This window comes from Sorex fumeus, unplaced genomic scaffold (assembly GCF_029834395.1).
Source record: "Sorex fumeus unplaced genomic scaffold, SorFum_2.1 ptg000063l, whole genome shotgun sequence".
In the NCBI taxonomy this organism is placed as follows: domain Eukaryota; kingdom Metazoa; phylum Chordata; class Mammalia; order Eulipotyphla; family Soricidae; genus Sorex; species Sorex fumeus.
Window position 1 is genome coordinate 81,141,169 of NW_026606120.1, and position 18,558 is coordinate 81,159,726.

Sequence of the window (18,558 nt, forward strand, 5' to 3'; positions counted from 1 at the left end):
GCCCAGGCATCGCGGTTTTCAGGACTGCCCTGAACTCATCTGAGGTTGGAGGAGATTTCGGGGGATGTGGCAAGACAGTGATGCTGGCAAAACTTCTACTGCCCTTTAGCAGAAGTTACCAAGAGCAATTGCCTCCCTCTTTTGGTTTCAGATTTCAGGCACCCAGCAGTTCTCAGGGCTTGCTCCTGGCTCTGTGCTCAGGGATCACTCCTGGCAGTGCACAAGGATTGAACCTGGGTTGGCTGCGTGCAAGGCAAGTACTTTAACCCCTGTGCTCTCTCTCCAGCCCCTCTCCTTCCTTACTGAGACTTACACCCCGTATCCGAAGAGCCTTTCGTCTTGTGCTTCTCTTCTTCTAGGATCCCGAGTGCCTGGGAGGCAGCTTTATTGTCCTGTGGGAATAAAGTCCTTCTCTAGACAGAGGGTTAAATGAGACCTGCTGTTTCCAGACAGGAGCGATCAGGCAGGGAGAAAGTGGGGGGTGACAGTGTCTCACTCTGGCTCTTCTCGGCCTCCCTCACTGGGGTGAGGTGCAGGGCTGGGAATGACTCACCACCACTGATCTGGTTCTGAGGAAATCTAAGCAAGGAGCTTGCAGGCTGAGCCAACCCTGGAGGTGGACCATGTTCTGAGAGATTCATTACCTAGGCAAAAGGTGGGCTTCCCCGCCTTGGGACACCTGTCCAGAGGACCATGCCAGACATACAGGGCTAACGCTGGGGGCATCACAGATGGGGAGCCCCGGTCCTCGTCGCTTCTGTTTGGGGAAAACTCCCTACCCCTGCCACGTCCTCCCTTCCCTTCACCCTCGATGCAGGAATTGTTATGTGTCCCAGACTCAGGAGATCTCAGGATGGAGTAGGCAGAGATCTCTCATTACCTGGATGGTAGGGAAGGGACTTGGTGATCATGTGTGTGGGGGGAGGTCTGTTGGAAATTCAGACCCAGCTGTCACCCCCAGGAAACTGCATATAAGGAAATGTCGGCATTTCTGCTGCCAGGCATGTGAGTAGCTGCTTGAAACAACCCACTTCTGTTCCCCACGACGAAACCAAACTCCTATTAAATACCTGTGGAGGGACCTGGGCAGGTGACTCAGTGACTTGTTACATGCTTTGGGTTCCACGACTCACACAGGAAAAGGAAAGAAAAAAAAAAAAGAAAACCAAGATCACTCAAAAAGAAGGAAGTTCTCAAAATAGCTCAGGATGATTGGGCCACGGGCGCTTGGCCCTCCTGTCCTATTTCTCTCAGGAGAACGCGGGATTCATTTGGACCAGCTAATTTGAAGGGACTTTCTCCTTCTCTCACACGTCAGACGCCACATTTCGAAGTGTGAGTCTCCAGTCAGAACAAGATGTGGAAAAAGAGTCTGCTTATATTCCTGTTCTCTCTTTCGGTCCAAGGGACTCAGGATCCTGGGAAACAGCAAAAACCAAAGCGTGAGTTTTGTTTGCATCTCTCTTGTATTAAAACTGTTTCAGAGGCCAAGGAGTATAGCGGGCAAGGCATTGCCTTGCCCATAGACTGGGTTTGATCTCTGACACCCCATATGGTCCCTGAGACTGCCGGGAGTAAACCCTGAGCACAGCTGGCGTGCCCTCCCCCCCAAAAAAAATAAAAACTAAAATAAAAATGTTTCAACAAATGGTATTATGGTCAGCTGTAAATCTGACTGTTCATGAACACATTTTTCCTGAGCCTAGAGATGGGCAGCTCAGGAAGACGTTTACTTTAACCTCTGTTTAGAAAGAAACGCTGCCTGGGAGGGGGTTGGAGCCTCTTACCTGACTGTAGCACTGTAGTACTGTCCTCCTGTTGTTCATCGATTTGCTCCAGCGGGCCCAGTAACTTGTTACTGTTTGGGGGATATCGATTGAATACATCATGGAAAGCTTGCCAGGCTTTGCTGTGCGGGCGAGACACTCTCGGTAGCTTGCCCTCTTCGAGACGGGCGGAGGAATCGAATTCTGGTCGGCTGGGTCAGCCGCATGCAAGGCAAATCCTTACCTGCTAAATACTGAGATTGTTTTTACACTGAAATCTTTCTTTCTCTGCTGCTTTTCTTTGTTTGGTTCAGGTGTTTGGTTTGGGGGTCACACCTGGTGGTGTTCAAGGTCTCTCCTGGCTCACGCACTGGGGTCACTCCTGACACTGCAGATGGGGTTTATGCAACACCAGGGATGGAACTTGGGCTTCTTGCAGGCAATGCGTGTTCTCTGGTCTGTGGAGTTGTCTTTCCTTCCCTGTTGTTGGCTTTTTTTATAAAAAAAAAAAAAATTAAATAAATAAAATGAACACACAGTCATGATAAAAGAATTCAGGTCACAAAAAAAACAAATATACTGGGAGATAGTTTATCATCACAGGGCTAGACTGTTATCCTCACCCAAAAGTATGTGTCAATCAACTGAGTAAAACATCTCATGTTGTTTTAAGCTTAAGTTGCCTCCAAGCTAAACTTGCGTATGAAGCTCAGCTCCGCATTTTTGTGTTTGTGGTCTCTGAAAGCTGCCTCGATCCCACAGGAAGGAACATGGGACTTGCTGGGCAGTGGGGGAGGGGCGGGGCCTTGCCTAGAGAGAGATGCAAGAGGGAGGGCTGAGAAGCTCTTCACGGTCCAGGTTAATGACCAGGAGGAGATGTGGTGGCGTGTCCAGTGGTGCTCAGGGCTTACTAGCTGGCTCATTGCTCAGGATTAATGCTGGTGGTGGGGTTTGACTCCAGCTTGGTTGTGGCTGCAACCGAACAAGGCACGTGCCTTTTCACTGCCCTATCTCTTCGATCCCTGGATGGGTTTTTTTTCTTTTTGGGTCACACCCGGCATTGCACAGGGGTTACTCCTGGCTCATGCACTCAGGAATCACTCCTGGCGGTGCTCGGGGGACCATATGAGATGCTGGGAATTGAACCTGGGTCGGCCGCATGCAAAGCAATCACCCTCCCTGCTGTGCTATCGCTTCAACCCCTGGATGGCATTTTAAGTGGTCTTCGCTTCAGCAATGTTCAATGGTCTACGTGTCTTTTTCTGGGAATTACCCATTTAAATTATTTGACATTTATTTGATTGTTTTTCTTCTTGATTTGTCAATGATTTGTGTTCTTGAAAAAAGAATCTGGGGCTGGAGCCATAAGACAGTGGGTAAGGTGTTTGCCAGTTCGATCCCCAGCATCCCATATGGTCCCCTGAGCACTGCCAGGAGCAATTCCTGAGTGCAGAGCCAGGAGTAACCCCTGAGTGTTGCTGGTACAACTCGGGAAAAAAAAAAAAAGAAAAAATAATCCCTTGGAGCTAAAGAGAGAGCACAGGGATTAGGAGCATGCCTTGCATGGTCCCTGGCCCTACCTGGCACCCAGAGCACTGCCAGGAGCCAATCCAAAGAGCCAGGGGTCACCCATGAACACCTCTGAGTACCGACCCTGACATCAAACAGACAAAGAATCTTTTGTTTTCTTTTTCTTTCTTTCTTCTTCTTCTTCTTTTTTTTTTTGGTATTTGGGCCACACCCGGTGGTACTCAGGAGAGCAAATGGGGTGCAGGGAATTGAACTCAAGCCAGCCGTGTGCCAGACAAGCCTTACCCAATGTTCTCTCTCCAATCCCAAGAATTTTTTTTTTTTTTTTTGCAGTTTAGCACTGTCACTGTAGCACTGTCCTCCCTTTGTTCATCGATTTGCTCGAGCGGGCACCAGTAATGTCTCCATTGTGAGACTTGTTACTGTTTTTGGCATATCAAATATGCCACGGGGAGCTTGCCATGTGGGTGGGATACTCTTGGTAGCTTGCCGAGCTCTCCAAGAGGGAAGGAGGAATTAAACCCCGGGATGGCCGCATGCAAGGGAAACGCCCTACCCACTGTGCTATTGCTCCACCCAAATGTTAAACTTTTTGGGACAATTTAACATTTTCTAATAGGCTGTCACTTACCTTGGTTTTGTCATAAGGATTTATTGTGGTTTGTTGTTTTTAGAGTGACCTGGAGTGCATCCCGGACTCACACAGGCAAGGCATGCATCGCCACTGCACTCATGGAGACATTTCAACAAGAATTTACCTAAAGTACAAAAAAAAAAAAAGAATTTCCCTAATCTTAATTTTTTTATAATCTTTTTTTTAATATTATATTTTCCGAGAAGAGTTATTTTCTACTCTTGACTCCACACCCTCGCTTCTCACAGGAACAGGAATCAAACCCAAGACCTCACACAGTCACAGTCCTCCCGTTGTTCATCAATTTGCTCGAGTGGGCCCAGTAACGTCTCCATTGGAGACTTTGTTGTTACTGTGTTAGGCATATTGAATACATACATCACGGGTATCTTGCCAGGCTCTGCCGTGCGGGTGAGATACTCTCGGTAGCTTGCCGGGCTCTCCGAGAGGGGCGGAGGAATCGAACTCGGGTCAGCCATATTGGCTGCGTGCGAGGCAAACGCCCTACCGCTGTGCTATTGCTCAAAGCCCTCACACATATGAGGCAAAAGCTTCAGTGCTGAGTCACATCCCAGACTCCACTGACACTTTATTTAAATCACTGAAACCAAGCATGCAAACTATCAAACACTATTGGGGTGATGTCAACCTCTTGGGAGCATTCTGGGATCTCAGGAATCAAGATTCAGAGGTTGACAATCTGGGACAAAGTGATTTATAGCGATTGAAAGGCATGAAATGCACTTAATTCTGAATTCACAATGATTCCCAAAGCAAAAATATATTACCAATAAAAGAAGCAGCTCCTGTTGCTCTAAGAAGTGTGGAAGCTAACTCCTTTTTGAAAATGGTCAGTAAAAGAGAGAAGTATTTATTCTTTTTTAGCTCAAAAGTGGAATTTTTTCTGTATTAGTGGCTTCTTGAGAATTGTATGAAAGATTTGCATACAAAACTCAGATACTTGAAGTATACAGTTCAGATAGATGGGTTTGGGTTTCCTGAGTACAGTATCACTCGTCTTCTCTTTCTCTCTCTGTCTCTGTCTTCTCCCTCTCTATCCTCTCTCTCCTCTCTGTCTCTTTCTCTCTCTCTGTCTCTATGTTTCTGTCTCTCTCGTCTAGATTACCATCCTTCTTGGTTTCAGTGCTCCTGGTCTAGAATGTGGCTAGCTGAGAGGAACAATGTCACATGTCCCCGTGCTGGGGTTTTGCTTCATGACCTGTCCCTGGGACTCTCTAAGGCTGTACTCCAGGGGTTCCCTATTACTCTGGCTTTCCTTAATCCTGGCTAGGTGCATGTGAGTAAGAATCCTGTGTTCAGTGCCGTATGTGGGTGAACAAACCTTGCCTGGTTTTGCCTTCTGTGTGCCTTTCTAACCTGCCAGCCACCCCCCCCCCCCCCCCCCCCCCGCCAACACACACACATAAACAGTGGAGCTTCCTTTTTTTTTTCTGCTTTTTTGCTTTTTGGGTCACACCCAGCGATGCTCAGGGGTTACTCCTGGCTCTGCACTCAGGAATTACTCCTGGCGGTGCTCAGGGGACTATATGGGATGCTGGGAATCGAACCTGGGTTGGCCACATGCAAGGCAACACCCTACCTGCTGTGCTACCCGCCCTACCTGCTCCAGCCCCCATCAGCTATTCTTGATTGGATACCTTTTCTGCTAGGTGAGATTAAAATGATCAGCCTAGATTAATCTTAGATTAACTAGTTTATCTGGCACTCCCACCCTTCCACTCCCACTCTGTCACCTTTTCCTGATGGTACCTCTAGGTAACCTGAGAGGTCAAGCAAAGATTCTGTTTACAGATGTATGTCAGACCCCAGGACGGGCAGCATGACAGAATGCATAGGTGACCACTGTTGCAATCTCAAATGAAATACTGCTTCTGATGGTGATTGTGAAAAGCTACCACCCAACAAAAAGAGAGATGCCGTAGGCTGCCTGATGAAAGTGCGTCAGCCTTGTTTCCCTACTGCCCACAGCCATGTCATCTTCCAAAAAAAGAAAAGGACCTGAATTTCATTGTACTTCTGGCCAGGGTTTGAAGAGCATGAGAGGATTCCAGACTAACGCTGGGAATCGCTGCAGGATAACTAACTCAGTCTTCAACAAACACTTTGAAGGAGCGGGGGAGGAAAGAGGAAAGGGCTATAGTTTTTTAGAAAAGGAGGAAGAGGAGGAGGAGGAGGAAGTGCAGGAGGAGGAAGAAGGAGAGCACAGTGAGTAAGTTGCTTGCCCTGCATATGGCTGTCCCGTTTTTGATCCCTGGCACCCCAGATGGTCCTCGGAGTTCACCAGGAGTGACCCTTGAGCTAGGAGCAAGCTAGGAGCAAGCCTTGAGCACCACTTGGTGTGAACCAAAAGCAAAAAAAAAGAAGGAAGTAAAAGAAGAAGAGACAGCCAGAAGGATAGCTCAGCGAGCTGAGCACGTGCCCACTTGTGGGTGCCCTGAGATCCATCTGTGGTCTGGCTCCCTGAGCACTGCTGGGAATTATCCTCAAACACAGCTGCTTGTGGCTCCCCAAGCCCAGAACAGATAAACACACCCCAAACCAGAAACACGTCACCCAGTTATAATGAACCCTTTGGGTTCTTAATCCAAGCAAATTTTTAAAATGTAATTCAGGGGAAAAGGAGCACTAGTACAGCAGAGCACTTGCCTTGCACATGGCTGACCAGAGTTTAATCCCCCACTTCCTATATGGTCCCCTGAGCCCTGCCAGGAGTGATCCCTGAGTGCAGAGCTAGGGACAACCCCTGAGCAGCCCTGAATATGGTCCCAACCCCCCAAATGAATAAATAAATTATCACGGTCCTCCCGTTATTCATCGATTTGCTCGAGCGGGCCCAGTAACATCTCCATCGTGAGACTTGTTATTACTGTGTTTGGCATGTTGAATACTTCACGGGTAGCTACGCCTTACCCGCTGTGCTATCGCTCCAGCCCAAATAAATAAATAAATAATGGAATTTGGGAGGATAGTTTTCTTTATTCTTAAACTTTCTTGATTTTGTTTCTCTAAATTCAAGAAGAATAAAAGATAATTCAGGCAACTGGAGAAGTTCGTATACTAGATAGTCAATGCCATTCTGAAAAATGGCGCTAATTTTTTTTTTCTTTTTGGATCACCCCCAGCGATGCACAGGGGTTACTCCTGGATCATGCACTTAGGAATAACTCCTGGTGGAGCTCGGGGGACCATATGGGATGCTGGGAATCGAACCTGGGTCAGCCACGTGCAAGGCAAACGCCCAACCAGCTGTTCTATCACTCCAGCCCCAATAATGCCAAGTCTTAAGTACAATAATGATGTTGTTATGTTTACCTAATCTCTTAGAAGTGGAACTTAACGGAGCCCTCCACATCAAAGACCCCTATACACAGCACATGCGCAGTTGAACGAAGTTGGGTGTGGGGAATAAATCACGTCCTGCACTCTTGACCAAAGGAGTGCTGGGTAGGCGTAAAAGAGCCGCATGCTCAGGTATTCAGAGGAACAGCCAACACAGCTGGCATTATACTGGACTCATTCTGTTTTCCCCTTTGCATTTCCTTCATGCAGAGCATTTGCTCATCCCATTGAGTTGTCTCTGGGGCCCTGGACCAGATTCTTTTCACAAGTGGTTGCTGAAGATAAGATTAGGATAGCACAGCGGGTAGGCGTTCGCCTTACAAGCGGCCAACATGGCCGACCCGAGTTCGATTCCTCCGTCCCTCTCCGAGAGCCCGGCAAGCTACCGAGAGTATTGGATATGCCAGACACGGTAACAACAAAGTCTCCAATGGAAACGTTACTGGGTCCGCTCGAGCAAATCTACGATCAACGGGAGGGCCTTTACCTTTACCTTTACTGAGATTTCTTACCTAAAGGCAAGAACAGAACAAGGCTAGAGATCTAGCTGGTAAAAGTCAGTTGGTCTGTGAGATCGCTTGACAGGGCTGAAGTCCGGATGCTGCAGATTTTGATCCTGGGTTCTGCAGTTTTGGATAGGAAGAAAGGAAGAGAGAAGGAGAGAGAGAGAAGCAGCAGGAGGCTCAGAGCGGTCATTCATCAGGCTGCTTGCTGTTGTCTTGGTTTTCCCTCTGTGCGTGCGGCCTGGTCATCGGGGTGGTCTGGTCCAGGACTGGCGTTCTCTCTGTGACTGACCGGTCCCACCATTGGGCTGCTCTTCTCTCCCTCAAGACTGACATTTCTGGTTGAATGTGTGTTCTGGGATTTGCTCTTACATGACAGCAAGGTGGGGTCAAAGGAAGTGAGAGGCCATGAGCAGATCATTACTGAAGCTGGGGGACCATGAGAGACACTTTTTTACCACCATGTTTGGATTTTTTTTTTTTTTTTGCTTTTTAGGTCACACCCAGAAATGCTCAGGGGTTACTCCCGGCTTTGAGCTCAGGAACTACTCCTGGCAGTGCTTGGGGGACCATATGGGACACCAGGAATTGAACCTGTGTCGGCCATGTGCAAGGCAAACATCCTACCCTCTGTACTATCACTCCAAGCCACCATGTTTGGAATTTGATAAAATAAAAAACTTAAAAATAAAAGGGGCCAGAGTGACAGTACAGCGTGTAGGGTACTTGCCTTGCATGTAGCCAATCCAGGCTTAATCTCTGACGCCCCATATGGTCTCCTGAACCTGCCAGGACTAATCCCTGAGTGCAGAACCAGGGGCGATCCCTGGGCACAGAGCCAGGAGAGAGCCCTGAGCACTGCCAGATGTGACCCCAAACCCATAAATAAACAGATAAATATATAATGGGCACTGGAGAGAGAGTACAGGGACAAAGTACTTACCTTATATGTGGACAACTTCGGTTCTATCCCCAGCACCTCATCTGGTCTTCTAAGCCTTGTCAGGAGTTATCCCTGAGCCCGTCAGGTACCACAAGTAGGAAAGGAAGAAATAATGAGAGGGAAAGAAGGGAAGAAAAAAGGAAAGAAAGAAAGAAAGTTCCAAACACAATATTTGACCACAGATCCTAGAACTTTAATCTTTCTAATTCAGCCTTGCCAGCCTTTTATTTTCTTTTCTTTTTGTTTTTCTTATTTTGTTTTGTTTAGGTTTTCTTGGGTCACATCCAGTGGTGACTCAGGGGCTTTGAAGAACATGCAGTCAGTGCCAGAGATGGAAGTGAATGCAGAGTTAGTCTTAGGAGACTCCCCTGGGGCCAGACAGATGGCTTCATGGGCTGGAAGGCCTTCCTGGTATGCAGAGGCCCCAAGTTTGATCCCCAGCACTGTATGGCCACCCTGCCCCACATACCGGCACCATGGGGTATATGTCTGATGCTCCTGAGCACTGTTGGGGAAGCTCTTATAAAGAGAGAGAGGGAATACAGCAGGAGAGGAAGTGAGCACATAAGAGTGAGTAATCTGCCCTAAAGGTAGCCCATGTGGGTGGGCTGTGGGGCAAAAAAGGCCTCTCTTCCTAGGAAGTTCCCCAGGACAATGTCTTTCTCTACCTCCTGAGCCCCAAAAGATGACCCCATAACCACTGAGTTCTCGTGGAGGGAGGTGAGCAGCTTTTGCTGATTTTGTTTTCCAGAATACATTGCTTCTCTGCATTTGACCGCAAAGAAGGAGGTCAGGAAGGGCCAACAAGTGAATCTGTCTTGTGTGTTCACTTTGGAAAGTCACCAAAACACGTCATTGAAGATCAACTATTCATTGTTTTTGAATACACATTTGAAAGCCCGTAAGACAGCAGAGAAAAACACCACGTTTAATATCTCCATCTCTACTGCCAGTGACTTGGGCCCCTACAAGTGCAAAGCCCAAATCTCAAATCTCAGCTCTGCAAAATACAGTAACTCATTCAACTTCACACTTGTAGGTAAGTGGGGAGTCCTTATGTCCGAAAGGCCCTTCTGATGGGGGTTCTTTCCTCGTCTGCTCTGACACTCTTGGTTCCCCTGGAGAGGATCTCACTGAGATCCTGAACTTTATAACGCCTTAGCACTATCTCTTGCAAACATGGTGTGATTTCAGAAAGCAGGCTGATTGCCTTAAACCCAAAATCTTTCATCAATGACTTGAAGAAATCATCGAGATCTTCTCTAGATGTTTCACTAGTGGAGTTTAAAATGACTTTTTCAGAGCCAGAATGATAGCATGGCAGGTAGGGCATTTGCCTTGCATGCGGCCAACCCAGGTTTGATCCCCGGCATCCCATCTGGTCCTCAAGCACCACCAGGGGTAATTCCTGACTGCAGAGCTGGAAATAACCCCTGAGTATTGCCAGATGTGACCCAAAGAGCAAAAAATAAATAAAGTAAAAATGACTTTTTCTTGGAAGAGTCAAATAAGATGTCTTAGAATCAACGTTGGTACCAGAGCCAAGGGGTTCAAAGCCCCAGGCTTTCCCTCTCGTCTTCTCTTTGCCCCCACCAGGCACCCACTGACCAGCCCTCTCCCTGCACAGTCCCCTCGTTATTATCTCTGTACTTCTCTCTCCCATCTTCCATCCCACCACACCTAACCATTCCCATCAGCACACGGTCTGCCAAACACCGAGCTGTCAGGAACACCAGGTTTCATATCACTCCTGAGTACTGCTGGGCATAGCCCCCAAGAAGACAAACAAAAAAACCAAAGAACAATATTTCTTCTCCCCGTCTCCCCACTTTTTTTCTGGCACCGGGGATGGAACCCAAGGACTTAACATGCCAGGAATGTCTCTATCACTGAGTTCCATTCCTGGCCCCCAATGTGTTTCTTACGATAAAACTCAACAGGCAAGGGCCCAGAACCTTCCCCAGGCTCTGGATTTGCTTCCTAAACTGCAATTGCTGCCCTGCCCACCCATTTATTCCCCTTACCTTCAAGCGCTGCATCCCAATCCGGTGTTTTAGAACGTGTTCTCAGTCACTTTCCCAAAGGTTGCAGGTGAGTATCAAGCCCTGAGCACTGCTAGGTGTGGCCAACCCTCCCCCCCCCAAAAAAAAAATAGTTGAAAGAAAAAAATCAGCATCTCAGTCTCATTGGTCAAATTTCAAGTTCTCAGCTGGTGGCTGGTGTGTTAAACAACGCAGATACAGAGCGTTGTGCTGAGATGGAACCCTGTATTGTAGGCCTCTTCTTTAAATCAATGGCCCTTAGCTTCTTTAGTTTTATAACCATCTTAATAAGGCAACTGTCGTGACACTTACTGAACTGGGGAAATGTGGACGGGCTTGAGAGGTGGAGAAATAGGAGTTGTTGTTCAATGGCTAGAGGTCTGATTTTATGGTTTTGGCAAACTGTAAGATGAGGAAGTTTTAGAAATTGGCTGTATCATACCATGCCCAAAGCTAACAGTACTGTACTTCACACTTCAGATTTTAAAAAGGGAGATCTCAGGGTTGGAGCAATAGCACAGCGGGTAGGGCATTTGTCTTGCATGCATCTGAGTCCCAGCATCCCATATGGTCCCCTGAGCACTGCCAGGGGTAATTCCTGAGTGCAGAGCCAGGAGTAACCCCTGTGTATCGCCAGGTGTGACCCAAAAAGGAAAAAAAAAAAGAGATCTCCTGCTAAATGTTCTTACTACAATAAAATGAATGACTAATTTATTTAAAAAAATTTGGGTCAGAGAGTTAGCTCAGTAGGCTCTAGCTTGGCGGGCTGGAGCACGTGTGATTAAGGCTACGGGTGAGAGCTGGGGAGGGAAGGCGGGCAGGCGGGTGCTGGACATTGCATCCCCCCATGCAACCACACTCCCACACAGGCCTCTGAAGAGTCTGAAAATTCTAAATTTAAACCGCCCTGCACAGCTTTATTTTTTAGTTTTATTTCGGCTTTTGGGCCACTCCCCATGATGCTCAGGGGTTACTCCTGGCAATGCTTGGGGAACCATACGCGTGCCCGGGATCAAACCTGGGTCAGCCACATGTAAGGCAAAGACCTTCCTGCTGTGCTATGTATGGCTCCGACCCCCCTGCACAGCTTTATGAAGAAACTTTGTTCAACTAGAAGCTGAGGGGGAAAACTAAGGTGAGGAAAGGCAATGAATTTCTGGCTTGCAAATGCTCTGCCAGCCTGCGTTCTGGTTCTAACATGCAAGGCCCCAGGGTCAGGCTTTGGCTTAACAATCACCCTTATAGTTACTAGCTGTCTGCTCTTAGGAAAATCACTTAACTTCATCAGGTCTTACTCCATTCAGTTGTAAAACTGGTAGTGACACCAAGGAGAGAAATAAGATAACACACATAAAGTACTTCAGAGTGTCTGGTATACATGGGCCGGAGAGATAGTACAGCGGGTAGGGTGCTTGCCTTGCATGTGACTGACCTGGGTTTGATCCCTGGCATCCCATATGGTCCCCTGAGTGCCACCTGGAATAGCCTTTATCGTCAGATGTGCACCCCACTCACTCCCCTCCTTCCCTCCTCCCCACCGCAAAAACAATAGTGCCTGGTATGTAGTCAATACTCAGCAAATGGAAGCTGTTTGATTACATAAATCAGGCCAAGGGCTCTGACTCAGGACTTTGCCCAGCATTTCTGGAGTTTACGTTCTGGGATTCAAGACCTTAACAATATTGCCAGTCATGGGCCCTTTAAGTGCCACACTGCGTTTCCCTTCTGTGTAAGATCCCTGTGGACCACACACTAGACTAGACCTTCACACACAGGCTGTGAGTTCAAATCCCGGTACCCTGCATGGAAATGGCACTGTCATTGGCCTCTCAGAATAGCAGGTGCTGCCTGGGTGCCTGGGCAACCGTCACAGTTGTCCTTCTCAGGTCCCCTTCCCCATGTCTGACGGAGCAAAAGCATTAGTGACTGTGGATCTGTCTTCTTCCAGACGATGTCCCATGTCCTCTCTGCCTGAAGCTCCTGCTTCCCGCCATGCTGCTGGTGCTCCTAGCAGTGATCCTGACCCTGGTGTTCTGGATTCTATGCAAGTACAAAGCACGTGAGTCCTTTGAAAACCTTCTCCATGACACAGACCCAGCAGGTGGACTGAGAAAGATAAAGAGTGGCAGGATCCAAAGGGGAGAGAATGGGAGGAGAGGGGAGAGGCAGCCCCAGGGAGTTGTTGGAGTTTAGGCAGCCGGCAGACGCTAGTTCTGTTCTCCAAAAACAGTCTTTTGGCCTTAGAGCGCTCAGGGTCTGAGCCAAGAGCCCACATTTGGTTCAACGCTCTACTGTCCTGACAGTCTTGCTGCTTTCTTTTAATCCCTTTTTATTTTTAAATTTATTTTTATTTGTTTGCTTTTTGTATCATACCCAGCAATGCTTAGAAGTTACTCCTGGTTCAGGAATTACTCCTAAAGGTGCTCAGGGGACCCTATGGGATGTCGGGGATTGAACCTGGATTGGCCACATGCAAGGCAAGCACCCTCCCTGCTGTTCTATCACTCCAGCCCCTTTTTATTTTATTTTTATCTTTTGATTTGGGGGCCGGGCTGGAGCGATAGCACAGCGGTAGGGCATTTGCCTTACAAGTGGCCAACATGGCCAACCCGAGTTTGATTCCTCCGCCCCTCTCGGAGAGCCCGGCAAGCTACTGAGAGTATCGCGCCTGCACGGCAGAGCCTGGCAAGCTACCCGTGACGTACTCGATATGCCAAACACAGTAACAACAAAGTCTCATGATGGAGACGTTACTGCGCCTGCTCGAACAAATCGATGAACAGCGGGAGGACCGGACCGTGATTTGGGGGCCACACCTGGAAGTGCTCCGGGCTCACTCCAGGCAGTGTTCAGGGGACCATATGGGGTGCCGGGGATGGAACCGGGTGTGCCAGATGCAAGGCCAGTGCCCAGCCTGCCGTCCTGTCTCTTTGACCCCCTTTCCTTCCTCTGAAGTGAACCTTACCTTGCGTAGTAATATTTGCCTTCTGAGACTGCTTAGCGGCATTCAGACACTCTCCCTCACCCACAAAATAGTTTCTATCCTGGGAAGCCAAAATTTCTTTCCCCTTCCCCCCTCCGGGAATTATGCCCCTCAAGACAGCTCTGAAAAGTGGGCTTGTATCTGTCCTTACCTACAGGCTACCATTCCAAAATGTCCTCATTCAGGTTGTAGGTACATCTGAGTTTCCTTCATTTCATGTGTGCATGTGTGCAAGGCTGTGTGTGTACACGTGCATGCATGCGTGTGTGCATGTGTGCGTGCACATGCGTTTGTGTGCATGTGCAAATGTGTGTGTGCGTGTGTGCATGTGCATGCATGCATGTGTGCTTGCGTGCATGTGTGCGTGTGTGTGTGTGTATGTGTGCGTGCACATGCATGCATGTGTGTATGTATCATAACTTATTTATTTTCTGGGCCCACCTCTGGGGGGTGCTCAGAGGAACAGGCAATTTAGGGATGGACTCTGCAAGTCCACATGCAAACATGCGTTTCCGCCCTTTGGGTCATCTCCCCGACTCTCCCTCATGAGGGCAGAAGATTTTTCTATTCTTGATGGAAAGGGGAGGCCTGTCCAAGCACAGAGACTGATGTAGGCAGATACATGCTTTGTGCGTTGCACAGCAGCCATCAGCGGTCTCAGCCACCAATGCTCCCACTATAGCTCTGGCCCCAAAATAAAAAATTTGAGGGGGCAGGTCATATGCGCCTGTGTTCAGGAATTACTGCTGGTTCTGAGCTCAGGGAAAGACTCAGGAGATCATATGGGGTCTGGGGACTAAATCTGGTCAAGCACTCTACCCACTGTACTATCTCTCTAGCCCCTAAAAATATTTTTCTTTCTTCTTCTTCTTCTTTTTTTTTTTAAATGTAGGAGTACTGCTATTTATTCAGTCAATGATTAAGCTGATTGAATTGGGCATGAACTCCACATTACTTTTTCTTTTTTTATTCAGAATGCTAATTCTTTTATTATTTTATTATTGGACTGGAGCGATAGCACAGCAGGTAGGGTGTTTACCTTGCACACAACCAACCCAGGTTCGATTCCTCCGCCCCTCTAGGAGAGTCTGGCAAGCTACCAAGAGTATCCCGCCCACACGGCAAAGCCTGGCAAGCTCCCCGTAGCTTTTTCAATATGCCAAAAACAGTAACAACAAGTCTCACAATGAAGACGTTACTGGTGCCTGCTCAAGCAAATTGATGAACAATGGGAGGATAGTGCTACAGTGCTATTTTATTATTATTTCCCCTCCCATCCCTTTTTTTTGATTCACTGTGAGATACAGTTACAAAGCTTTCATGTTAGAGCTTCGGTCATACAATCATCAAACACCCATCCCTTCACCAGTGCACATTTTCCACCAACAAAATCCTCAGTATTCTCCCACCCCCACCCCCGTTCCAACCTTCCCCTGAATGTGTGGAGACAATTTCCTCCATACTCTCTCTCTACTTTGGTTACATTCACTATTTTGACATTAGTCTCACCACCACTCAAACCTGCCAAAAAAGGCAATGCTAGAGGATTTGTTTTGTATTGGTTATTATGGACAGAATATAATGTCTAGGAAATTGTGTGTTGTTCTCTTCCGGGAACTTCAGTTTTTAGTCTCTGGGTCTTGGCCGTTGATGAGATCACATGGCGCCAGGGGCAATTCATGCGCGTGACTGCCAAGCTTCTGGAAAATTGGGGACCTGGGGGGAGGAGGCCCAGTTCTGATCCAAGCAGGCCTGGAGTTCTCAGTCATGGGTTCCTGCCTACCTCTGCACTACAGGCCCTAACTGCGTCTTTTGATCTCTTTCAAGATTTATAGGTCTCTAAAATAAGGCCAATAAGTAAGATTATGTAGTTGAGCCAGAGCAGGAGGTGATTTGTGGGTGTGGCTCCCACATAGCTAACTTTTGGCCATTTAATTTCTTGCCATTTTATCCCATCAATGGCCAAGACCCAGAGATTATAAAACCCAGCTCCCGGAAGCATGCAACCGCATTTGCAGACGCGCGACCTCTTATTATCTAGTTCTTACTCTTGGAGAACCGAGCAGGCTACCGAGAGTATCCTGCCTGCACGGCAGAGTCTGGCAAACTCCCCGTGGTGTATTCGATATGCCAAAACCCAGTAACAATGATGGGTCTCATTTTCCTGACCCTGAAAGAGCCTCGAATGTGGCACTTTCTAAAATTTCAGGGCTAGGACGAAGGAGACGTTACTGGTGCCTGCTCGAGGAAATCGATAAACAACGGGATGACAGTGGTACAGTGAATTTCTTGGTAAACTTGGCCCCAAGTTGTTGGGGTCTGTCCAAAGGCACAGCAGCAATTGGGCTGTTTTGGAAGTCTGAAGGCACCATCAGGCTACTTGATGCACTCGCCCCACAGGTACAGGTTGACTTACTGGCAGCACCATACTCCCAATATTTTTCTTTTAGTGGAGCTCTTGAGTGTGGTCAGCACTACAGAGAATGCAGCTAGCTCATGGTGTTACAAAGCGCTTCACAGGCTGCTCTTTTTAGCCATGATGAGAAAGAGGATCACGTGATCTCAGGCCAGCTGATGTGCAAAAGGGGCTCTCACAGGGCCAGAACACTCAATTCTCGTGATGAAGCAGGTGGCTGCTGCACCCCAGCTGAATCTTGGTGCTTCCCTCCCCAGAGGGCTAGGCCAGGAATCACGTAGTGTCAGGACTTGTGTGTGTGTGTGTGTGTGTGTGTGTGTGTGTGTGTGTGTGGCAGAGGGGTGGGGGTTTGCTCCTGGGCAGAGGAAATGAAGAAAAACTGCAATTCAATTTAACTGACTTAATGATTCTACACCAATGGATACAGGGAAAGCTATGAAAGAAAATGCTCTGAGGGTCTGTGAAGACAAACCAAAGGAAGATGTGATCTACACAACTGTCAAGAAAAAGCAAGCAGGTAAAAGAGACTCGGGGCATTTGGGTTAGGCATAGCATTTGGTTGTTTTTCAGACCATCAGACACCTGGGTCAAATAAGAGGAAGGAAAGGGGGCTGGACAGATAGTACAGCGGGTGTTTGCCGTGTACCTGTCTGACCCTGGCCCCAGTTCTTGACACCCCAAGATCTTCCGAGCCCCACAAGGAGTGATGGGGTGGTCTCTGAGTACAGAGCCAGGAGGAAGGCCTGAGCATGGCTAGATGTGCCCCCACAGAGAGAGAGAGAGAGAGAGAGAGAGAGAGAGAGAGAGAGAGAGAGAGAGAGAGAGAGAGAGAGAGAGAGAATGAGAGAGGGAGAGAGGATAATATCTCCCACCCCTGATGCTTAGTCCTTTTTTCTCCCAGGGGTGACTGGTAAATCACCCTTAAAAAGAGATGTACAGCCTTTGGTAAATCTTTCCCCCCATTTTAAAAAAAATTTTTGGTTGAAGCAAGATAGTTTTTACTGAAACTTATTAAAAAGATGTGAGGTGAGGGAGAAGTGTGTGTTCAAGAGAGAACACAGGCTTCTCCTGGGTGGAAATAAGGAACAAAACATCTCGGTAGGTGAGCCCCATGTTCAAGGTGGACTGGAGAAGGAAGCCACTGTATAGGGTGGACACCAAGGACCTACACAGGTGGCGGCCACCAACTCTTGATTGCGTTCAAAGAGTAACACAGCTGCAGTTTCCCTCATTCACTGTGTTCCCTCTCAAGCCCTAAAACAGGTGCCACAGGCCGAGTTGTGGTAAACAGGCCAGGGTTGGGCTCACAAGAGAACAAACAGATGCTGTTGACTGAGCCCGGTCCGGGCACACCCAAGAACAATGGACCCACGCCAGCGCCACTAACCCAGTTCACCTGGTTCCTTTTTTCACAGAGGCAGGACCTGGGCCAGGCTCAGGACCGAAGCCGTGTGTACCTACAGCTGAAGAAGGTAGGTGCTCCCTGACCCTGGCAGTGGGAGTCGCTGGCCAAGCCGCTGCTCTGCAATGAGCAGAGATGTAGATTGGAGGCCCAGTAACCGTGTGCCTTATCTCTTGCCCAGAGACTGGACCCGCCCAGGAGATACACTACGCCACCCCCCTGTTCCCAGACGTGGCACCTGGAGGCCGTAGTGAGTCACAGATGGGGGGGATAAGAGCTCTGGATGGGAGATGCTGGCACTTTGGGGGTTCAGAGATGGGCAGGGGCGTCCCGTGCACACCCCAGGAAACCAGTCAGCCCCATCGCTCCCACCTATACTGCAGAGGGTCAGGGGAATAATCCAGACAGGAGGCTGCACTTCTAAAACTTCCTGGAGAAGAAATCCTTTAACAGTGCCCAGGCAAACCTAGTTAATGCTGGACCCAGATGATAGTAAAGTGGGTAGGGCATTTACCTTGCACAGGGCTGTCCTGGGTTCATTTCCCAGCCTCCCATATGGTCCCCTGAGCACTGCTAGTAGCAGTTACTGAGTGCAGAGCCAGGAGTAACCCCTGAGCATCACCGGATGTGACCCAAAAAGCCTCCCTCCCATTAAAAAAAATCTAGTTAAAACTTGGAGTGGTCACAGCTGCAGAGATGCTCAAAGGCTGGACATGTTTTGCACGGAGGATCCTTGGATTCCAACCTCAGCATTGCTTGGGCATCACCTGATTCCCCCAATTCCCAAGCAGCCAGGGCTTGGCCACCAAACCAAGAGAAAACAGAAGGCATGGCACTGTGAGGCTGATTGGGCTGGTAAGGAATAAGGTGTTCTCGAGTGTCTGTGGCCGTATTTCCAAAGCTTCTTGAATAATCTCTTTATTTTTCAGATGGTGATCCTTGTACGACTGACCATGTCTATTCTGACCTCATCTTGTAA

The 18,558-nt window shown here is 48.3% G+C and overlaps 1 protein-coding gene across 1 annotated transcript; it reads left to right on the forward strand.

Moving 5' to 3' along the window:
* The first annotated feature begins 1,283 nt into the window (after positions 1-1,283).
* Positions 1,284-18,558, forward strand: MILR1 (mast cell immunoglobulin like receptor 1). The gene is made up of 6 exons (XM_056126583.1): positions 1,284-1,442; positions 12,727-12,837; positions 16,605-16,694; positions 17,593-17,649; positions 17,761-17,829; positions 18,509-18,558. The coding sequence occupies exons 1-6, from the start codon at positions 1,358-1,360 to the stop codon at positions 18,556-18,558; spliced, it is 462 nt and encodes a 153-aa protein (XP_055982558.1). The 5' UTR covers positions 1,284-1,357.